This window comes from Brassica rapa, chromosome A09 (assembly GCF_000309985.2).
Source record: "Brassica rapa cultivar Chiifu-401-42 chromosome A09, CAAS_Brap_v3.01, whole genome shotgun sequence".
In the NCBI taxonomy this organism is placed as follows: Eukaryota; Viridiplantae; Streptophyta; class Magnoliopsida; order Brassicales; family Brassicaceae; genus Brassica; species Brassica rapa.
This window is the reverse complement of record NC_024803.2, coordinates 1777373-1794838: the sequence shown is the minus strand read 5'-3', so window position 1 is coordinate 1794838 and position 17466 is coordinate 1777373. Positions and strand designations below refer to the sequence as shown.

Genomic DNA, 17466 nt, shown 5'->3' with positions numbered 1-17466 from the left:
AGTTACATCCTTCACTAATATATGATGAAGTTCAAAGAGGTTTAGAATTTTTTTTTGTCTCTGTTTCTCTTGAAAATAACGATTTTATAGTGGTTACTCCACCAAGTTAGGGATTATTATGAAGTTTTACTAGTTTTATTGAAAAAAAAGTTAAAAAAGTTCATGTACGATGAAAGAGAGTTTAATATACATTAAAACAACAGTAGAATGTGTTTAGAAATTTTAAACAACACTAATAATCATAGGCTTCAGTATATAGAGCATTTACCGAAAAATTCAATATTTTCGTATGGGTTAGTTAACACAAAGATTTTGAAAAAAATTCAAAAATATGAACATATTTTTTTAATGCATATTTTCACTCTTCACTAACATACGATGAAGGTCAAAGAGGTTTGAACCTTTTGTTGTCTCTGTTTCTCTAGAAAATAACAATTTTATAGTTCTTAATCCACGAATTTAGAAAGTATTATGAAGTTTTACTAAATTAATTGACAAAACATTAAAACGATGCTTATAAACCATGAAAGAGAGTTTAATATACATTAATAAAAATATAGAATGTGTTTAGAAATTTAAAAAACACTAAAGATTATAGGCTTTAGTATATAGAACATTTACCGAAAATTTTAATATTTTCGTAGGGGTTTTTACACATAGATTTTGAGAAAAAAATTCAAAAATAAGAAAATACTTTTTTTAATGCATAGTTGCATTTTTCAGTAATATATGATGAATGTCAAAAAGGTTTGAAACTTTTGTTGTCTCCGTTTCTCCTGAAAATAGCGATTTTATAGTGGTTAGTCCATTAATTTGTGGAGTATTATGAATCTTTACTAAATTAATTGACAAAAAAATAAAACAATGTCCATGTACCATGAAAGAGAGTTTAATATACACTAATACAAATTTAGAATGTGTTTAGAAATTTTAAAACAACACTAAAGATCATAGGTTTAAGTATATAGAATATGTACTGAAAATTTTAATATTTTTGTAAGGGTAACAAATAGATTTTGAGAAAAATTTAAAAATATGAAAATACTGTTATAATTCATATTCACATCCTTCAATAACATATGATAGAGGTCAAAGATGTTTGGAAATTTTGTTGTCTCCATTTCTATAAAAAATAACGATTTTATAATGGTTAGTCCACTAAGTTTGGGATATTTATGAAGTCTTACTAAATTTATTGACAGAAAATTAAAACGATGTCCTTGTACCATGAAAGAGAGTTTAATATACATTAATACAATTATAGAATGTGTTTAGAAATTTTAAAACAACACTAAAGATCATAAACTTCAGTATATAGAGCATTTGCCGAAAAATTCAATATTTTCATAGGTGTTAATACATAGATTTTGAAAAAAATTCAAAAATATTGTTTTAATGCGTAGTTGCAACATTCACTAAAATATGATGAAGGTCAAAGAGGTTTGGAACTTTTGTTGTCTATGTTCTCTTAAAAATAACGATTTTATAATGGTTAGTCCACCAAGTTTGGAATATTTATGAAATTTTACTAAATTTATTGACAAAAAATTAAAACGATGCCTTTGTACCATGAAAGAGAGTTTAAAATACATTAATATAATTGTAGAATTTGTTTAGAAATTTTAAAACAATACTAAAGATCATAGGCTTCAGTATATAGAGCATTTGCCGAAAAATTCAATATTTTCGTAAGGGTTAACACATAGATTTTGAGAAAAATTAAAAAATTCAAAAATATTGTTTTAATGCATAGTTGCATCATTCACTAACATATGATGAAGGTCAAAGAGGTTTAGAACTTTTGTTTTCTCCGTTTCTCTAGAAAGTAGTGATTTTATAGTGGTTAGGTTACCAAGTTAGGGAGTATTATGAAGTTTTACTAAATTAATTGACAAAAAATTAAAACTATACCCATGTACCATGTAAGAGAGTTTAATATATATAAATACAAATATGGAATGTGCTTAGAAATTTGAAACAACACTAAAGATCATAGGCTTAGTATATAGAGCATTCACCGAAAAATCAATATTTTCGTAGGGATTAACGCATAGATTTTGAAAAAAATCAAAAATATAAAATACTGTTTTATTGCATAGTTCCATCCTTCACTAACATGTGATGAAGGTCAAAGAGGTTTTGAACTTTTGTTGTCTTCCTTTCTCTAGAAAATAGCAATTTTATTGTGGTTACTCCACCCATTTAGGGAGTATTATGAATTTTTATTAAATTAATTGAAAAAAATTAAAACAATGCCCATGTACCATGGAAAAGAGTTTAATATACATTAATACAAATGTTGAATATTTTTAGAAATTTTAAAACAACACTAAAGATCATAAACTTCAGTGTATGGAGAATTTACTAAAAAAATCTATATTTTTGTATGGGTTAACACATATATTTTAAGAAAAATTCAAAAATATGAAAATACGGTTGTAATGCATGTTTGCATCCTTCTCTAACATATGATAAACGTCAATGAGGTTTGGACATTTTTAGTCTCCGTTTCTCTAGAAAATAACAATTTTATAGTGGTTAGTCCACCATGTTAGGGAGTATTATTCAAGTTTTACTAAATTAATTGATAAAAAAAATAAAATGATGCCCATGTACCATGAAAGAGAGTTTAATATATATTAGTACAAATGTAGAATCTGTTTAGAATTTTTAAAACGACACTAAAGATCATAGGCTTCAGTATATAGAACATTTACCGAAAAATTCAATATTTTCGTAACATATTGATTTTAAAAAAAATTCAAAAATATGAAAATAGTTTTTTAATGCATAGTTACATCCTTCACTAACATATGTTGAAGTTCAAAGAGGTTTGGAATTTTTTTTTGTCTCCATTTCTCTTGAAAATAACGATTTTATAGTGGTTACTCCACCAAGTTAGAGACTATTATGAAGTTTTACTAAATTAATTGACAAAAAGTTAAAAATGCTCATGTACGATGAAAGAGAGTTTAATATATATTAAAACAAAGTAGAATGTGTTTAGAAATTTTAAACAACACTAATGATCATAGGCTTCGGTATATAGAACATTTACCGAAAAATTCAATATTTTCGTAGGGGTTAGTTAACACATAGATTTTGAAAAAACATCAAAAATACGAAAATACTTTTTTAATGCATATTTTCACTCTTCACTAACATATGATGAAGGTCAAAGAGGTTTGAACCTTTTGTTGTCTCTGTTTCTATAGAAAATATCAATTTTATAGTTCTTAATCCACCAATTTATGAAGTATTATGAAGTTTTACTAAATTAATTGACAAAACAATAAAACGATGCTTATGTACCATGAAATATAGTTTAATATATATTAATAAAAATATAGAATGTGTTCAGAAATTAAAAAAAAAACACTAAAGATTATAGGCTTTAGTATATAAAACATTTACTGAAAATTTTAATATTTTCGTAGGGGTTAACACATAGATTTTGAGAAAAAAAATTCAAAAATAAGAAAATACTTTTTTTTAATGCATAATTGCATCTTTCAGTAATATATGATGAATGTCAAAGAAGTTTGAAACTTTTGTTGTCTCCGTTTCTCCCGAAAATAGCGATTTTATAGTGGTTAGTCCACCAATTTGTGCAGTATTATGAATCTTTACTAAATTAATTGACAAAAAAATAAGATAATGTCCATGTACCATGAAAGAGAGTTTAATATACATTAATACAAATTTAGAATGTGTTTAGAAATTTTAAAACAACACTAAAGATCATAGGTTTAAGTATATAGTACATGTACTGAAAATTTTAATATTTTCGTAAGGGTAACACATAGATTTTGAGAAAATTTTTAAAATATGAAAAAAAAAATTTTAATGAATATTTGCATCATTCACTAACATATGATGGTTCATTCATTTCCAACATTAACTTTTCTAAATTCAAATGAAATTACTTTTTGCAAAAAATAAATTTCCTCCGTTTTAATATAGATAATGTTTTAGAACGATTATTTATTTCAATTTACATAAAGTTTTGAAATTTTAAGATTAACTAAATTTTATTGGAAACTGTAAGATTTTTAAAGTATTTCTATAATTGATTAATTAATTTTAAAATTATATTTGTAAATATTTTTTAGAAAAATATAACTTTTTTAAATATTTGTGCACTAACGCAAACACATCAAATTAATATAAAATGAAAGAAGTACTATTTTGCTTATCATGTAAGACTAGTTACTATGAGGATGTTGAATCTTTCTTTCAACTATTGAATAGCTTACAATCAGGACCGGCCCTGAGATTTTGGGGACCTGTGGCCGAGCCTATGTAAAAACATTTCTTTTACAAATTTGGGGGTCTAAAAATTTGTTTTGGAGGCCTATTTGTATTTAATTTTTTTCAAAAACTTTGGAGACCTGTTGCGAATGTTTCACCTAACATGGCTCAGAGCCGGTCCTGCTTACAATGGGGTAGGTAAAAAGGAGAAAAGTCTGATGTAGATTCAATAGAGTTAAAAATATTCAACATGTTGAATATTTATAAGTGAGGTTCATTTTTATCACTTTTTTTTTATCTCATCTTAAATATTTATGATCAGATATCTTTTATTAAATTATATTTTTTGTAAAAGAAAATTATACTAAAATTTATGATTTTTTTATGCTCTACAAATAGACACTTGGTCAATTTGATTTGGATATATAAAAAATATTTATTTTATCAAACAAATGAAAAATAAAATGGTGGGGTATGATGTGAAATTCTTTTAAACAAAATTGTTGTAGAAATAGAGTATTGGAAGATGTTGAATTAATATGTAGAAGATAAAGAGATTTTGATGTGAAGTATTAAAATCATATAATAGGGCGTTGAATAATTTTTTTAATGTAATATCAGTTACTTAAAGTGCATGGAGGACACGCGTTGCATGGATTCTTAGCTTACGTCATTTTAGTTGATTCTTATGAACATCATTACTTCAGTTGCAAACTCCCTCTATATAAACTGAGACACAGTGACAAAGCGAAGCAAAGAAGTCACGAGAACTCTGGGGTAAGTAAATTAAACTTTAGCTTTTTGCTCAGTTTGAAGCTTTTGCATCTATCGTTCTCTCTCTAAAGAATCCATCTTTTTACATATTTCGCTTCTTTTCTGATTAGCACAACCCTCATGGATTCCTCGTGATTCTTTTCTTCTTTTCAGAATTGCCTTTTATGCAAAATTAAGTTCTTGACTTTTGCGATGGCCCTCGACGGAAACGGCGGTGCGGTATGGTTAAACAGCAGCGGAGAGGAGGAAGCTTCGTGGGGTGGGAATCAAGAACACGTTGGAGCTTCTTCTCTTTCTCATTTCAAGGCGCCTATGCTTGAAGGTGATTGGTTCAGTAACCCACAAGATCTCCACGTGTTACAGAACCAGCAAGACTTCAGATTCCTCGGCGGTTTCCCTTTCAATCCCAACGACAATCTTCTTCTTGATTCCTCTTCCTCTCAACCTTTTACCCTCGACACATCTCAGCAGCCTTCCTTCTTACCTTCTAACAACAAGTCTTGTCTCCTCAGCGCTCCTTCCGACACAAACCCTTTCGACAATGCCTTCGAGTTCGGTTCTGATTCTTGTTTCCTAGGTCCGTTGACACAAGGCTTCACTCCTTTGGAGTTACAAGGCTTCACCAGTCCTGCGAAAGTTCTGAAGCCTTTAGAGGTGTTAGCATCATCATCCTCTGGTGGACAGCCTACTCTGTTCCAGAAACGTGCAGCCATGCGTCAGAGCTCTGGAAGCAAGTTTGGGAACTCAGAGAGGAAGCTGAGCGATGAGACCGGGTTGCATTATGAGTCTGATGAGATGAACCAGAGCGGTAGAGCAGCTGAGAGTGTTGAGAACATAAGAGGAAGTAAAGGTAAGAAGAAAGGACTGCCAGCTAAGAATCTAATGGCTGAGAGAAGAAGAAGGAAGAAGCTTAATGATAGGCTCTACATGCTTAGATCAATTGTCCCCAAGATCAGCAAAGTAAACAATTAATCACTTCTCTCTTTATCTCCTTAATAGCTTTACTCTTTGTCTTTGTTATGTTGTTTGTGATAAGCTCTGGTTTGGTTTGGTTTGGTTGCAGATGGATAGAGCATCAATACTTGGAGATGCAATCGATTACCTCAAGGAGCTTTTACAAAGGATCAATGATCTACACAACGAGCTTGATCAGTCAACTCCAACTCCACCTGGATCTTTGCCTCAAACTCCATCAAGCTTCCATCCATTAACACCTACACCGCAGAGTCTTTCTTGCCATGTCAAGGAAGAGTTGTGTCCTTCATCGTTGCCAAGCCCTAAAGGCCAACAAGCAAGAGTAAGGCTTAGACTTTTTTTCTTTCTTATGGTTGAGTTTTAGACATTTATTTACTCTTTTGTTTTTTTTTTTGTTTTTTAATCCAAAGGTTGAGGTTAGAGTAAGGGAAGGAAGAGCAGTGAAGATTCACATGTTCTGTGGTCGTAGACCTGGTCTTTTGCTAGCTACCATGAAGGCCTTGGATAATCTTGGATTGGATGTTCAGCAAGCTGTGATTAGTTGTTTCAACGGGTTTGCCTTGGATGTGTTCCGCGCTGAGGTGAGATTAATAACATCATCATCTTACTCTCAATTTTAAACTAGGATTTTTTTTACTTTTATAAGATTTTTGTAGTGACATGTTTTTTTTTTCTTTTTTCTTTTGTGTATCAGCAATGCCAAGAAGGACAGGAGATATTGCCTGATCAAATCAAAGCAGTGCTTTTAGATACAGCGGGCTATGCTGGTCTGATCTGATCATGAGGTTCTTGAGCATCTGATGAAGAAACTAAGCCTTTAAATATGCAATTTTCTTTACTTTCTTTCATCAAGTTAAGCATGTATGCAACTGTACATGAGACATGTTTAAATTAACCTTTTTGAACTTGGGGGGGGGGGGGGGGGGGGGTTGTTCGATATATTACTTCAGCCTTTATTATCATGTGTGTTTTAAGTTATTACCGTTTGATTAACATTGGGGACTTGGGGTCTGATTCAACAAACTCATTCTTGATTAAAAGTGAAGCTAGACTTCATACATTAATGAGTGGTTACAGAGATACAACAAACACATATTCACATCAGATAAAACCTTTTCTAGTAAACATCTTTTTGATAGTCAGGTTCACAGAACTCTCCTCCAAGATCATCACAAGCCTCAGCGGGGAAAACTCTGTTTCCATGTCCAAAAAACACACACACACACACAATCAGAAGCTGAGAATATAAGGTTAGTAAAGGAAAGGTGTTAGAAGACGTGATCATTACGTTTTGGGGTTGTTATACTCTAGGTATTCTCGGTCAACAGGCTCTGAAGCCACGGGAGGTGAGACGGGCTTTGTTTCAAGCTTGACTTCAGGATAAATGTCAGCAGAACAGGCGTAACCGCTGATTACTTCACATGCTTCAGCTGGGAAAACACTTGAGGATAGAGAGAGATGTTATTGAGTCAGTTGATAACAGAGAAGATAAGAAGGGAAGAGAAGGACTTACGAGAGGGGAGAGTCGTTGTAGTCTACGGTGAGTGGATCAGAGGTTGAAGGAGATGATGAGTTTGGTCTGAATCTGAGAGAAGAGAGTCTTGAGGGTTTGGTGGTGGAGATGGTTTGAGGAAGAAGAAGAGTGAGCTTTGGAGAAGAAAGTGGAAGAATGGTTGGTTTGATGCACAAAGCTCCCTGCATTTTTTGTGTAAGAAGATTAGTTTAGCGATTTTGGATATTTGGTTGTGTTTTTGGACAAGTTCATATGCTATACTTATAGCCAGAGCAGAGCAGATCCAAAAAGAAAAAAAAAGAAAAATATTTGTAAATATAATTATACTGACTCAATAATCGATAATCCAACGGTCAGAAATCACTGATCCAAACTTTATTTAAGAGAAAAATTGAATAAAAATAGAGATAATTTTTAAAAGGATAAGAGCATGTTTATTGGTGCAATCCCTTAGTGGGTGCTTAGTGAATTTTTAAATATTAAAATTGTGATGGGGTCAAAAAGAAAAGAACCAAACTATGAGGACTGGATGTGCAAAATAGCCAAAAGTAGCCATTGATGTTTCACGAGTCTTTCGAATGCGACGGCGAACTTGATTCCAACGATGAGCAGCACGACGGAAATGAACTGACGATGTCGAAACTGAGGTGGAGGAAAGCTGACGACGCCGATGATTCAGGGACTGTGCAGTGGAGGAGAGCTGAGACGTTGGGGATTGATGATTGGAGCATCGGAGAGGGGAGAAACAACCAACCATGGTCTCCAATCTCGAGATGCAGAGCGGCTTCATGGCGTCGAGGAGTCGTCGAGGTGTCGAGGACTCCCTGTTTCGCCATCGAGAGAAGAAAAAGAAAAAAGACGAAAGACGACACTGCTCCTCCAGCCAACCTGATTGTGCCACGTACCCGCTAAGCAACGTGCCTTCGAGACCCAAATTAGGCGACGTCCTTTGTTTAATTGTCTATTTTCCTTTTATTTTAATTGCCAATTTAGCTAAACAACCCTCCTAAGCGACGCCGATAAACATGCTCTAAGGATAACATGTGAGAATGAAAATCACCCTCTTGGGAGAGATATTTTATCACAATATTTTTTGGATCTTTCTGTGTTCTCTGAGTCAGCAAACGATGTAAACTATGAAAGACACATTCATTATCAGTCATATGGATTCACAAAGCCAAAGTTTGTGTGTTTACTTGCTCACCACAACACTCAGCTTACTATACATACAATTCCACCAGTAGATGCGTACACTGGTTGTCGACAGAAGCACTCGGCATGGTTTCTTCCTTCTCATGCCAGTCTCTTTGATGGTTACTGGTGTGCTTGCTGTTCTTGATGTTACACTAGCGAATGATGTTATGTTTATGTTTCTTGCACCTGTAAACATGTTTTAGAGGTCTCATCAGTGAATCTTAAAATAAATCTGTAGCGCTGGCTAAAATATAGGTTACAAGTGGTTGCCTTTGTAACTTCACTGCTACTGCTGCTTTGATGTTACACTAGCAAATGATGTTAATTATGTTTCTTGCAGTTTTATGCTGCCCGTCAATGGTGCAAGCTCTGCCGCTGCAGCTACTTCAGCTTTGATTTTATGTTTTCGATCCTACAAAAAACACATCCTCATTATTTGGTTAACCGGGTAGAAGTTGTATGCATCGTTGTCCTGTAGGTCTTTGCTATCATTTTGGTGCAACACGTACGGGCCTTTTACTCCCATTGTTTGAGGAAGATGACTGTGCGTCTTGGTCTACTAGAGAGTGACCATTATCACAACTCTTTTCCAAACTGGACTGAGATTCCTCATCTGACTTGCCAACTGAAGAATCAACTGGAGCTGGCGGTTGTTGCTCCTTTCGTGGAGATAGGTGCTTGATTACCAACTAGAGAAACACCAGGAGGTGAGAATGATGGAATCTGATTTAAAGTGTCCGTGCTTGATTTGCTACAATGTAAGGAGAGCCCAAAGTACCTAAAAGTGTAAGAGGATAGCCCAAAGTAACTAAACATGTAAAGCACTCATATATAAACACAAGGCCCCCAATCATGTGCTTGGTTGGCTTGTATTGAAGACCGGCACTGGTTCTCGCACTGTATGGTTGACTATAGATTGGGCCTTGTTGATCTAGTTGATAAAGAAAAAAAAGTATAGGAACATGACCTATTGATATAATCGAATGTCAAGATTTGAGGACTAATTTTTTTTATATAATATCAATACTATTAAAACAAGAACATGATCTATTGATATAAGTATGGTCCAACTATTTTAATATAATTATTAAAACCTCTTATTAATCATTTAAGATAAATATTATACAAAGAAAAACACAAATATAAAAATTAAATTTCAACAAAAATGTAAAACAAAAAATATATCCGTCCTTTTAAAGACGGGTCAAAATCTAGTTTGATCTGATATTTCAAGTGTTTTTCTACTACAATATTCAGTTTTCAATATAAGAGATTACTAACACATCTTTCTGACTATTTGGTGTATTTATTTTCGACCAAATCTTATTTTGAATGTCTTTTACACACCCTTATCAAAAGTGTAAATAATACATGCGAGTAGTATCAATCAACAGTAATGATTTTTTTTGTTCCTTCGTGAGGTCAATATCTAGAAGATAGATAAACGAGACCCACCATCCACAGACAGTCTTTATCATTATATCTTTCCTCCCGACACAATATCAGACCCATACATGATTTTCGATCTGTTCAAAGACTGTCTATAGTTCTGTGTGCCCGCAAAGGTTTTTAGCAAAACTAGGGACAGTGATTACTAAAAAACAGAGCTCTGAGTCAAATTTTGCAATAAGTCAAGAGACATGAAAACTGAGTTGCATGACAAAATTTCACTACCAATTTGGAATTGGAATCTTTTGACAATTTGGTTGTTGTTGTCCCTTTGGCTATAAACGGCTATAACGCATATAGGTAGGTTAAATGAAAGCTAAGGTCAATTTATTTTCCATAAATTGTTACTTTATAGGAAAAGTAACTCTGAGTGTTTGGGTCCAAACATAATAAGTAGTAGTAGCCTAGGGTTCTTGAAACAGGAGAGTTATCATCTTCTGCTAGTTCAACTGTTAACCAATGGGATTCTTTTGATAAAGACCAGTTTGGTTAGTTCTAAACTATAACATTTTATGAAGAAAGTAAACTCTAATTTTGCTGGTCCAAACTTGATATTTAATGATATAGTGAGTGTCTATTTTTGTTTATGGCAACAATAACAAAAATAATCACACACCATTTTTTTTTTTTTGCTAACTAATCACACACCATTCCACTCTTTGCTTCCTCTATCATCAATAAATAATGTTTTTACAAAGTTGCATTTTCTGCACTCACTGTCAAAAATATTCTGCTGAAAGTAACCACCAATGGAAGTAAAATAGGGAAAAAAAAAAACAAACGAATAATAAGAATATTTCAGCTGTTGTTTGTACACTTAACACAAAACAGCTGATCAATCTTCATCCTCTTAAGATCTCTGATTAGTTTTTGTCTCAGAGAATCAGAGATCCTATATATAAATAAATATAAATGCAAAGATGATTCCAATTTTTTCATCAGTCTGATGATTTAAAAAGCTGACTTCCAAGAGTAACCGTTGGAGTACCTTCACCCATTACGGTTGTTAAGCTCACTTCCTTATCCAATATTCTCTCCAATTCTGTCAAAACATAACTCATTGCTGGTCTCTTCTCACTTGAAACATTAAGACATCTCAGTGTCAATGTAATAACTTCCTCCACTCCTTCTGCTGTGTACGTACCACCTAGTCTCTCATCTATCATCATGGGTATATCCTTGTAATCCCTTATGTTTTGCATCTGCACAATCAGTAAGATCACTCCAAGATACACTTTCATAGCCAACATTTTGTGATAGTGATTACATACCCATTCTACTAGAGTTTGTGTTGAGCTTGAAGGGGATGGCTCTGATGCTTCTTTCCCACTTACTAACTCCAAGAGGAACACCCCAAAAGCATATACATCACTCTTCTCTGAAAATCTTCTGAACTCTTGAACCCTGAAGCAGTGGAGAAAGTCTGAGAAACTTGGATACAAAATGTGATCCAGAAAGGTAAAGAATTAGATTACTCTGGTGAGAGGAAGATCTGGTCTGCAGCATCAAGAGACGATGTACCAACAACAACATCATCTCTTCCCAAGAAGTTACGGACTCCAGCATCCGCAACTCTGGCAATGAAATTTTCATCCACAAGAACGTTAGCCGTTTTGAAGTCCTTGTGTATCAACCTAGGACTCAGCGAGTGAAGATGTGCCAAGCCTAAATATACAAAAAGGGATCAAGACACAAGAACTCATTTGATTCTATGAAAACGCATTTACCTTTAGCTGCTCCTATAGATATGGCAAGCCTATTTCTGAATTCTAGTCTATTTCCAGATACTTTATCACCACCTCCTAATCAAAGAAAAGATCCAAATGATGATTACATTGTCTACTAAACACAAGTTATGAAAACTGATTAGTTAACAAAAAGGACAAGAGAGTTACCGTACAGGTGACTGGAAACACTTCCGTTAGGAACATACTCGTAAACAAGAAACTGCGTGTTGTTTTCTTGGCAATAACCCAAAAGAGTAACAAGATTACGATGATTTATAGACGATAGATAACGAACCTGGAAAAATACAAAAAAAAAACTTGTAAGCATTCTCTCAAAACACTTTGTTCTAAGTTCATAAACCAAACGCTGACCTCGTTAACAAACTCTTGTGTAGGCAAGCCGGGACGTTTCTTGATGGCCACAAGAACACCATCTTGAAGCAAACCTTTGTAAACCTCGCCGAATTTGCCTGTACCAATGAGGCTTTTGTTGGTGAAACTCTTGGTGGCTTGAGCAAGTTCCTCCATTTTAAAACTTCTTGCTTCTCTCATTGACAAGTCCATTGCAACACTTCTTCTTTCTGAAAACATCATCCAAAAAAGTCAAGAGAGAGAGATTGGTTTTGTATGTGATTAATGTACCTTGAGTTGATGGATCAGAAGAGCCTGACTCAGAGGTTCTTGATGCATTTTTGCGACGAAAGATGCAAAACCATAGGAGAAAAACTAAGAGAGCAGACAATGCAAGAGCTCCAACAGCGCCTCCAATGGCTGCTGCAGGAGGAACGGCTGACATTTGTAAACAAACTAGCTTCTCAGCGATGCTCCAGACTTTGACTACCATGCGATAAACCTGTACAAGCAAAAAAAAAAAGATTATAAAAAAAAGATAACCCAAAGTTTGTGATACATCTTTTGAATCAATCCAACATGCAATAAATAAGAATCTTGAAAAATATTGACAGATCTTTACTTCATCGGAGATTACATATCACAAGAATCTGCAGAAGATTTGGTGTGAAAATGTTAAAAAGGGAGAGTTCAAAAAGAAAAGGAGCTTTGAAACATCAAATCTATCTCCGCCGCAGTTTCTAGAACTCGAACGTGAAGAGAAGATGATGAAAACAAGTCTTGTGTCGGAACTCAGACAATGCCGACAGAAAGTGACATCGCGCAGACAACAACTCTCTCTCTCTTAAGACTGAACCAACAACAAATTTACTACTGTTTTTATTTTTAATGACTTTCTAATTGACATTAACAGAGTTTTTACTCTTCTCCAACAAGTCAACAAGACAACAACCAGAATAAAATGAGAACCTCTGAACACAAGAACCCTTGAATGAAACAAGGAAGAAGGATGTAAAACATTATAAAGAACCTTGGAGTACTACAAAGTTTATATTCTCAAAAATAGAATAAGATTTTACTAAATTATGATATTACAATCAATTATTAAAGAAATTCTAATACGAATATATTAACACAATAATGTCCATAATCAAGGTGACTGTGTGTTATATGATTGGTATCAAGTCCTTATAACTCTTGATTATGTGATTATGTCTCCATTATTAACAAATTAAGAAACCAAAACCACCGTGTCATGCAGTTTCAGCCCGCCGCATATGTAAATGATACGAACACACTCACGCCACCATGTCTGTAACTTCTTTTATTTATTCCGCAGATCTCTCTCCTTTTTTCTTTAATTCTTTCCTTTTTGCATGTTTTTTAGGGGAAAATTGCCAATTTCCACCCAAACTATTTCAGTCGTGCCAAATACGACCCGAACAATTGATCAGTGCCAAATACGACCTCAACTCAATTATAATTCAAAAAAAACTACCCGAACTTCTTAAAACGTGCCTAAATCTACATTGACTCTAACAGAAGTTAGTCAACCGTTAACAAGATAAAACGACGTCGTTTGATATACGAGAAAAAGTGCCAATTTCGACCCCAACACTCTCAATCGTGCCAAATAAGACCCGAACAAATGGTCAGTGCCAAAAACGACCTCAACTCAATTATAATTTAAAAAAAAAATTATCCAATTTTTTCTAAAACGTGTTTAAATCTACATTAACTCTAACAGAAGTTAATCAACTTTTAACAAAGATAAGACGATGTTGTTTTGATATATGTATTTTTTTAAAAAATATGCTCATTTCGGGATTCAAATCCGTGCTGGATATACTTTTAAAGGGGCACACTAACAACTAGACTAAAATAATTTTTTGAAATATTATTACAAATTGAAATTCTCCATTATATAAACTACTATTCTTGTTCATCTTATCCAATTTAAAACTTTGGTGATTGCTTTATATATTTTAGTTATTGTTTAATTTGTCTAATATTTTGTACAACATATCTTAGTGAAAGAAAGGTAAAAGGCCTCTTAACATTTTTGAACAAAATATCAAAATATATAATATCAACTTTGAAAACTAAAAAAATTCCCACTTAATTTTAAAAATTAAAAATAATTTATATAAGAAATTGTATAAATAAATTCAAAGTTGTAAGCATATTTAAGATCGTATAATAATAAATATTTTATTATTTATATTTTAGTAAGATATAATTTTATTAAAGATATGATAAATAAGAAAAACACGTTAATGTATTTATATAAATCAGAAAAAATTGTCACCAAAATTTTAAATTGGATAAGATGAAGAATAATAATAGTTTATATAATTTCAAATTTGTAATAGTATTTTATGGAATTTTAAAACCATGTTGTTATACCCTTTTAAATGGGCATACTAACAACTAGATAAAAATAACTTTTTAAAATACTATTACAAATTTGAAATTATATAAACTATTATTATTCTTCATCTTATCCAATTTAAAATTTTGGTGTCAATTTTTTCTGATTTATATAAATACATTAACGTGTTTTTCTTATTTATCATATCTTTAATAAAATTATATCTTACTAAAATATAAATAATAAAATATTTATTATTATACGATCTTAAATATGCTTACAACTTTGAATTTATTTATACAATTTTCTTATATAAATTATTTTTAATTTTTAAAATTAAGTGGGAATTTTTTTTAGTTTTCAAAGTTGATATTATATATTTTGATATTTTGTTCAAAAATGTTAAGAGGCCTTTTACCTTTCTTTCACTAAGATATGTTGTACAAAATATTAGACAAATTAAACAATAACTAAAATATATAAAGCAATCACCAAAGTTTTAAATTGGATAAGATGAACAAGAATAGTAGTTTATATAATGGAGAATTTCAATTTGTAATAATATTTCAAAAAATTATTTTAGTCTAGTTGTTAGTGTGCCCCTTTAAAAGGATATCCCAGCACGGATTTGAATCCCGAAATGAACATATTTTTAAAAAAAATACATATATCAAAACAATATCGTCTTATCTTTGTTAAAAGTTGATTAACTTCTGTTAGAGTTAATGTAGATTTAGACACGTTTTAGAAAAAAATAGATAATTTTTTTTTAAAATTATAATTGAGTTGAGGTCGTTTTTGGCACTGGCCATTTGTTCGGGTCTTATTTGGCACGATTGAGAGTGTTGGGGTCGAAATTGGCACTTTTCCTCGTATATCAAACGACGTCGTTTTATCTTGTTAACGGTTGACTAACTTCTGTTAGAGTCAATGTAGATTTAGGCACGTTTTAAGAAGTTCAGGTAGTTTTTTTGAATTATAATTGAGTTGAGGTCGTATTTGGCATTGATCAATTGTTCGGGTCGTATTTGGCACGACTGAAATAGTTTGGGTCGAAATTGGCACTTTTCCCGTTTTTTAGTCTATAGATTTTACTTGGATGCTAGACTTACCAAAAAATATTTACTTGAATTACAATTACAGATTTGATTTTTTTTAGATCAATAAATGTAATTGGTTCACACTTTCTCCGGCACAAAAATAATGGAATCACTGGTTGTCCATCACAATAAACGAAATTGTACAGATCATATCTTTACTTTCTAATTGATAACTTTTGTATTAAATTCTCATTTTCCCTAGTTTTGCAGTTAATTTGTACAGCTAATTTTAACCCCTATATTGAGAAAAAAAGAAGAGAATATGCGGTATTATTAAATCATAATTTATTTTATTAAAATAAAAGTACTTTAAACTTTTGTTTGACAACATAGATAGCAGTTAAAAAAAAATCTAGTGATATTTGGAAACATAGATATCAATATATTAAAGAAAAAAATAATGAGTTTATGTTATCAAGAAAAATTAGAAATTCATTATTTTATGAAGACTATATATATGAGCCAGCTTTAAAATATACAAAAATGGATGGGTCAATCTAATTAGCTAAAAACATCTTTAAAACAAAATTTAAATTTTATATACATATTTCAAATCAAAATATTAATTTAAAATTGATTTATATCAAAAATTGATTCAAAAATATACATATATTCAAAAATAGATTGTACTAAAACGTTTTTATAACCATTATAAAAATGTTTTAAACATATTTAATAAAAATACAATACAAAGAAATTTTAAACACCAACGTAAATTATGATTTTTATATTTCATATTAAGTTTTAAAAATATAATATATATGATTATTTATATGATGGTACGTATAAAATACTATTAATTATATGATTATTTATATGATGGTAGGTAAAAACACAATTAATTATATGATGACACATGTATGATATTTAATACTCCCTCTGTTCCTAAATAATCTATGTTTTAGAATTTTCACACTTATTAAGAAAACACTTAAAATTTTGATAATAAATGTATGATTTTTTGTGTTTAGCTATTTTCTATGATTTTTAACCAATCAAAATTCAGTAAACACAATTAATGTTTTTGAAATTTACAATTTTCCATTATTACATACATTGAAAATATAAAATATGGATCCTTTAGAAACAAAATATTTTTCTAAAACATGGATCATTTAGGAACGGAGGGAGTAGTGACATGAAAAAATAAATAACAACATATTCTTGTAATATTATATCTTCTATCTTATTAAAGTAGAAGTACCTTTGGGAATGTTTGGAAACAAGAATAACATAATTAAAAATAAATATAATGTTATTTGAAAATATGGATAGCAATATATTAAAAAAAATTATGTTATTAAAAAAATTGAAGTCCATTATATTTTTATAAATTATCTTGTTTGGGCCATATTTAAAATATACGAAAATGACTCAATATAATTATTTTTTGTGCAACTGGTCCAATCTAATTAACTAAAAACATATTTTGTCTAAATTAATCATTAAATAAAATTCAAAACAAAAAAAAAGATTCAAAATATACATGTATTCAAAAATTGATTTTTACTAATGTATTAATAACCATTATAAAATTATTTTCAATATATATAAAAAAACTATACAAAAGAACTAATAGATTGAGTAGACCTTCTTTCTAATTTTTTTATGGACCACCGAAACATAATTAGATATACAATAATAGAAATAGCTATAATATTTGAATTACAATATCAAATAAACAACGAAACAAAAATAATAATATATGAATGTATTGGTATTCTTTTATTCGTACAAATACAATAATAGTCAAACAATAAT

The 17466-nt window shown here is 31.2% G+C and overlaps 3 protein-coding genes and 1 long non-coding RNA gene across 5 annotated transcripts; 2 read left to right on the top strand and 2 right to left on the bottom strand.

Moving 5' to 3' along the window:
- Positions 1-4900: 4900 nt before the first annotated feature.
- Positions 4901-6907, top strand: LOC103846282 (transcription factor ICE1). Of its 2 annotated transcripts, XM_033279948.1 has the most exons (6): positions 4901-5028; positions 5179-5798; positions 5838-5985; positions 6089-6322; positions 6411-6581; positions 6695-6907. In XM_033279948.1, the coding sequence occupies exons 2-6, from the start codon at positions 5218-5220 to the stop codon at positions 6776-6778; spliced, it is 1218 nt and encodes a 405-aa protein (XP_033135839.1). In that variant the 5' UTR covers positions 4901-5028; positions 5179-5217; the 3' UTR covers positions 6779-6907. The 2 variants fall into 2 exon arrangements, with proteins under 2 accessions (XP_033135839.1, XP_009121430.1); XM_009123182.3 differs by having other exon boundaries at positions 5179-5985.
- A 210-nt stretch (positions 6908-7117) lies between these two features.
- LOC103846290 (light-regulated protein-like) lies at positions 7118-7701 on the bottom strand. Its single transcript, NM_001301990.1, is given in 3 exon segments — positions 7118-7193; positions 7289-7441; positions 7514-7701. Coding segments are annotated over 3 exon segments (417 nt in total).
- An 89-nt stretch (positions 7702-7790) lies between these two features.
- LOC108870326 lies at positions 7791-9751 on the top strand. The gene is made up of 2 exons (XR_001956846.2): positions 7791-8833; positions 9048-9751. It is a non-coding gene; the product is annotated as an uncharacterized LOC108870326 (long non-coding RNA).
- A 1043-nt stretch (positions 9752-10794) lies between these two features.
- LOC103846298 (putative serine/threonine-protein kinase) lies at positions 10795-13705 on the bottom strand. Its single transcript, XM_009123205.3, has 8 exons — positions 12857-13705; positions 12526-12736; positions 12256-12464; positions 12052-12178; positions 11884-11958; positions 11632-11821; positions 11428-11560; positions 10795-11358 (listed from the first exon to the last, which is right to left on the bottom strand). Exons 2-8 carry the CDS (start codon positions 12725-12727, stop codon positions 11095-11097), a joined length of 1200 nt encoding a protein of 399 aa, XP_009121453.1. The 5' UTR covers positions 12728-12736; positions 12857-13705; the 3' UTR covers positions 10795-11094.
- Between the last annotated feature and the right edge of the window lie 3761 nt (positions 13706-17466).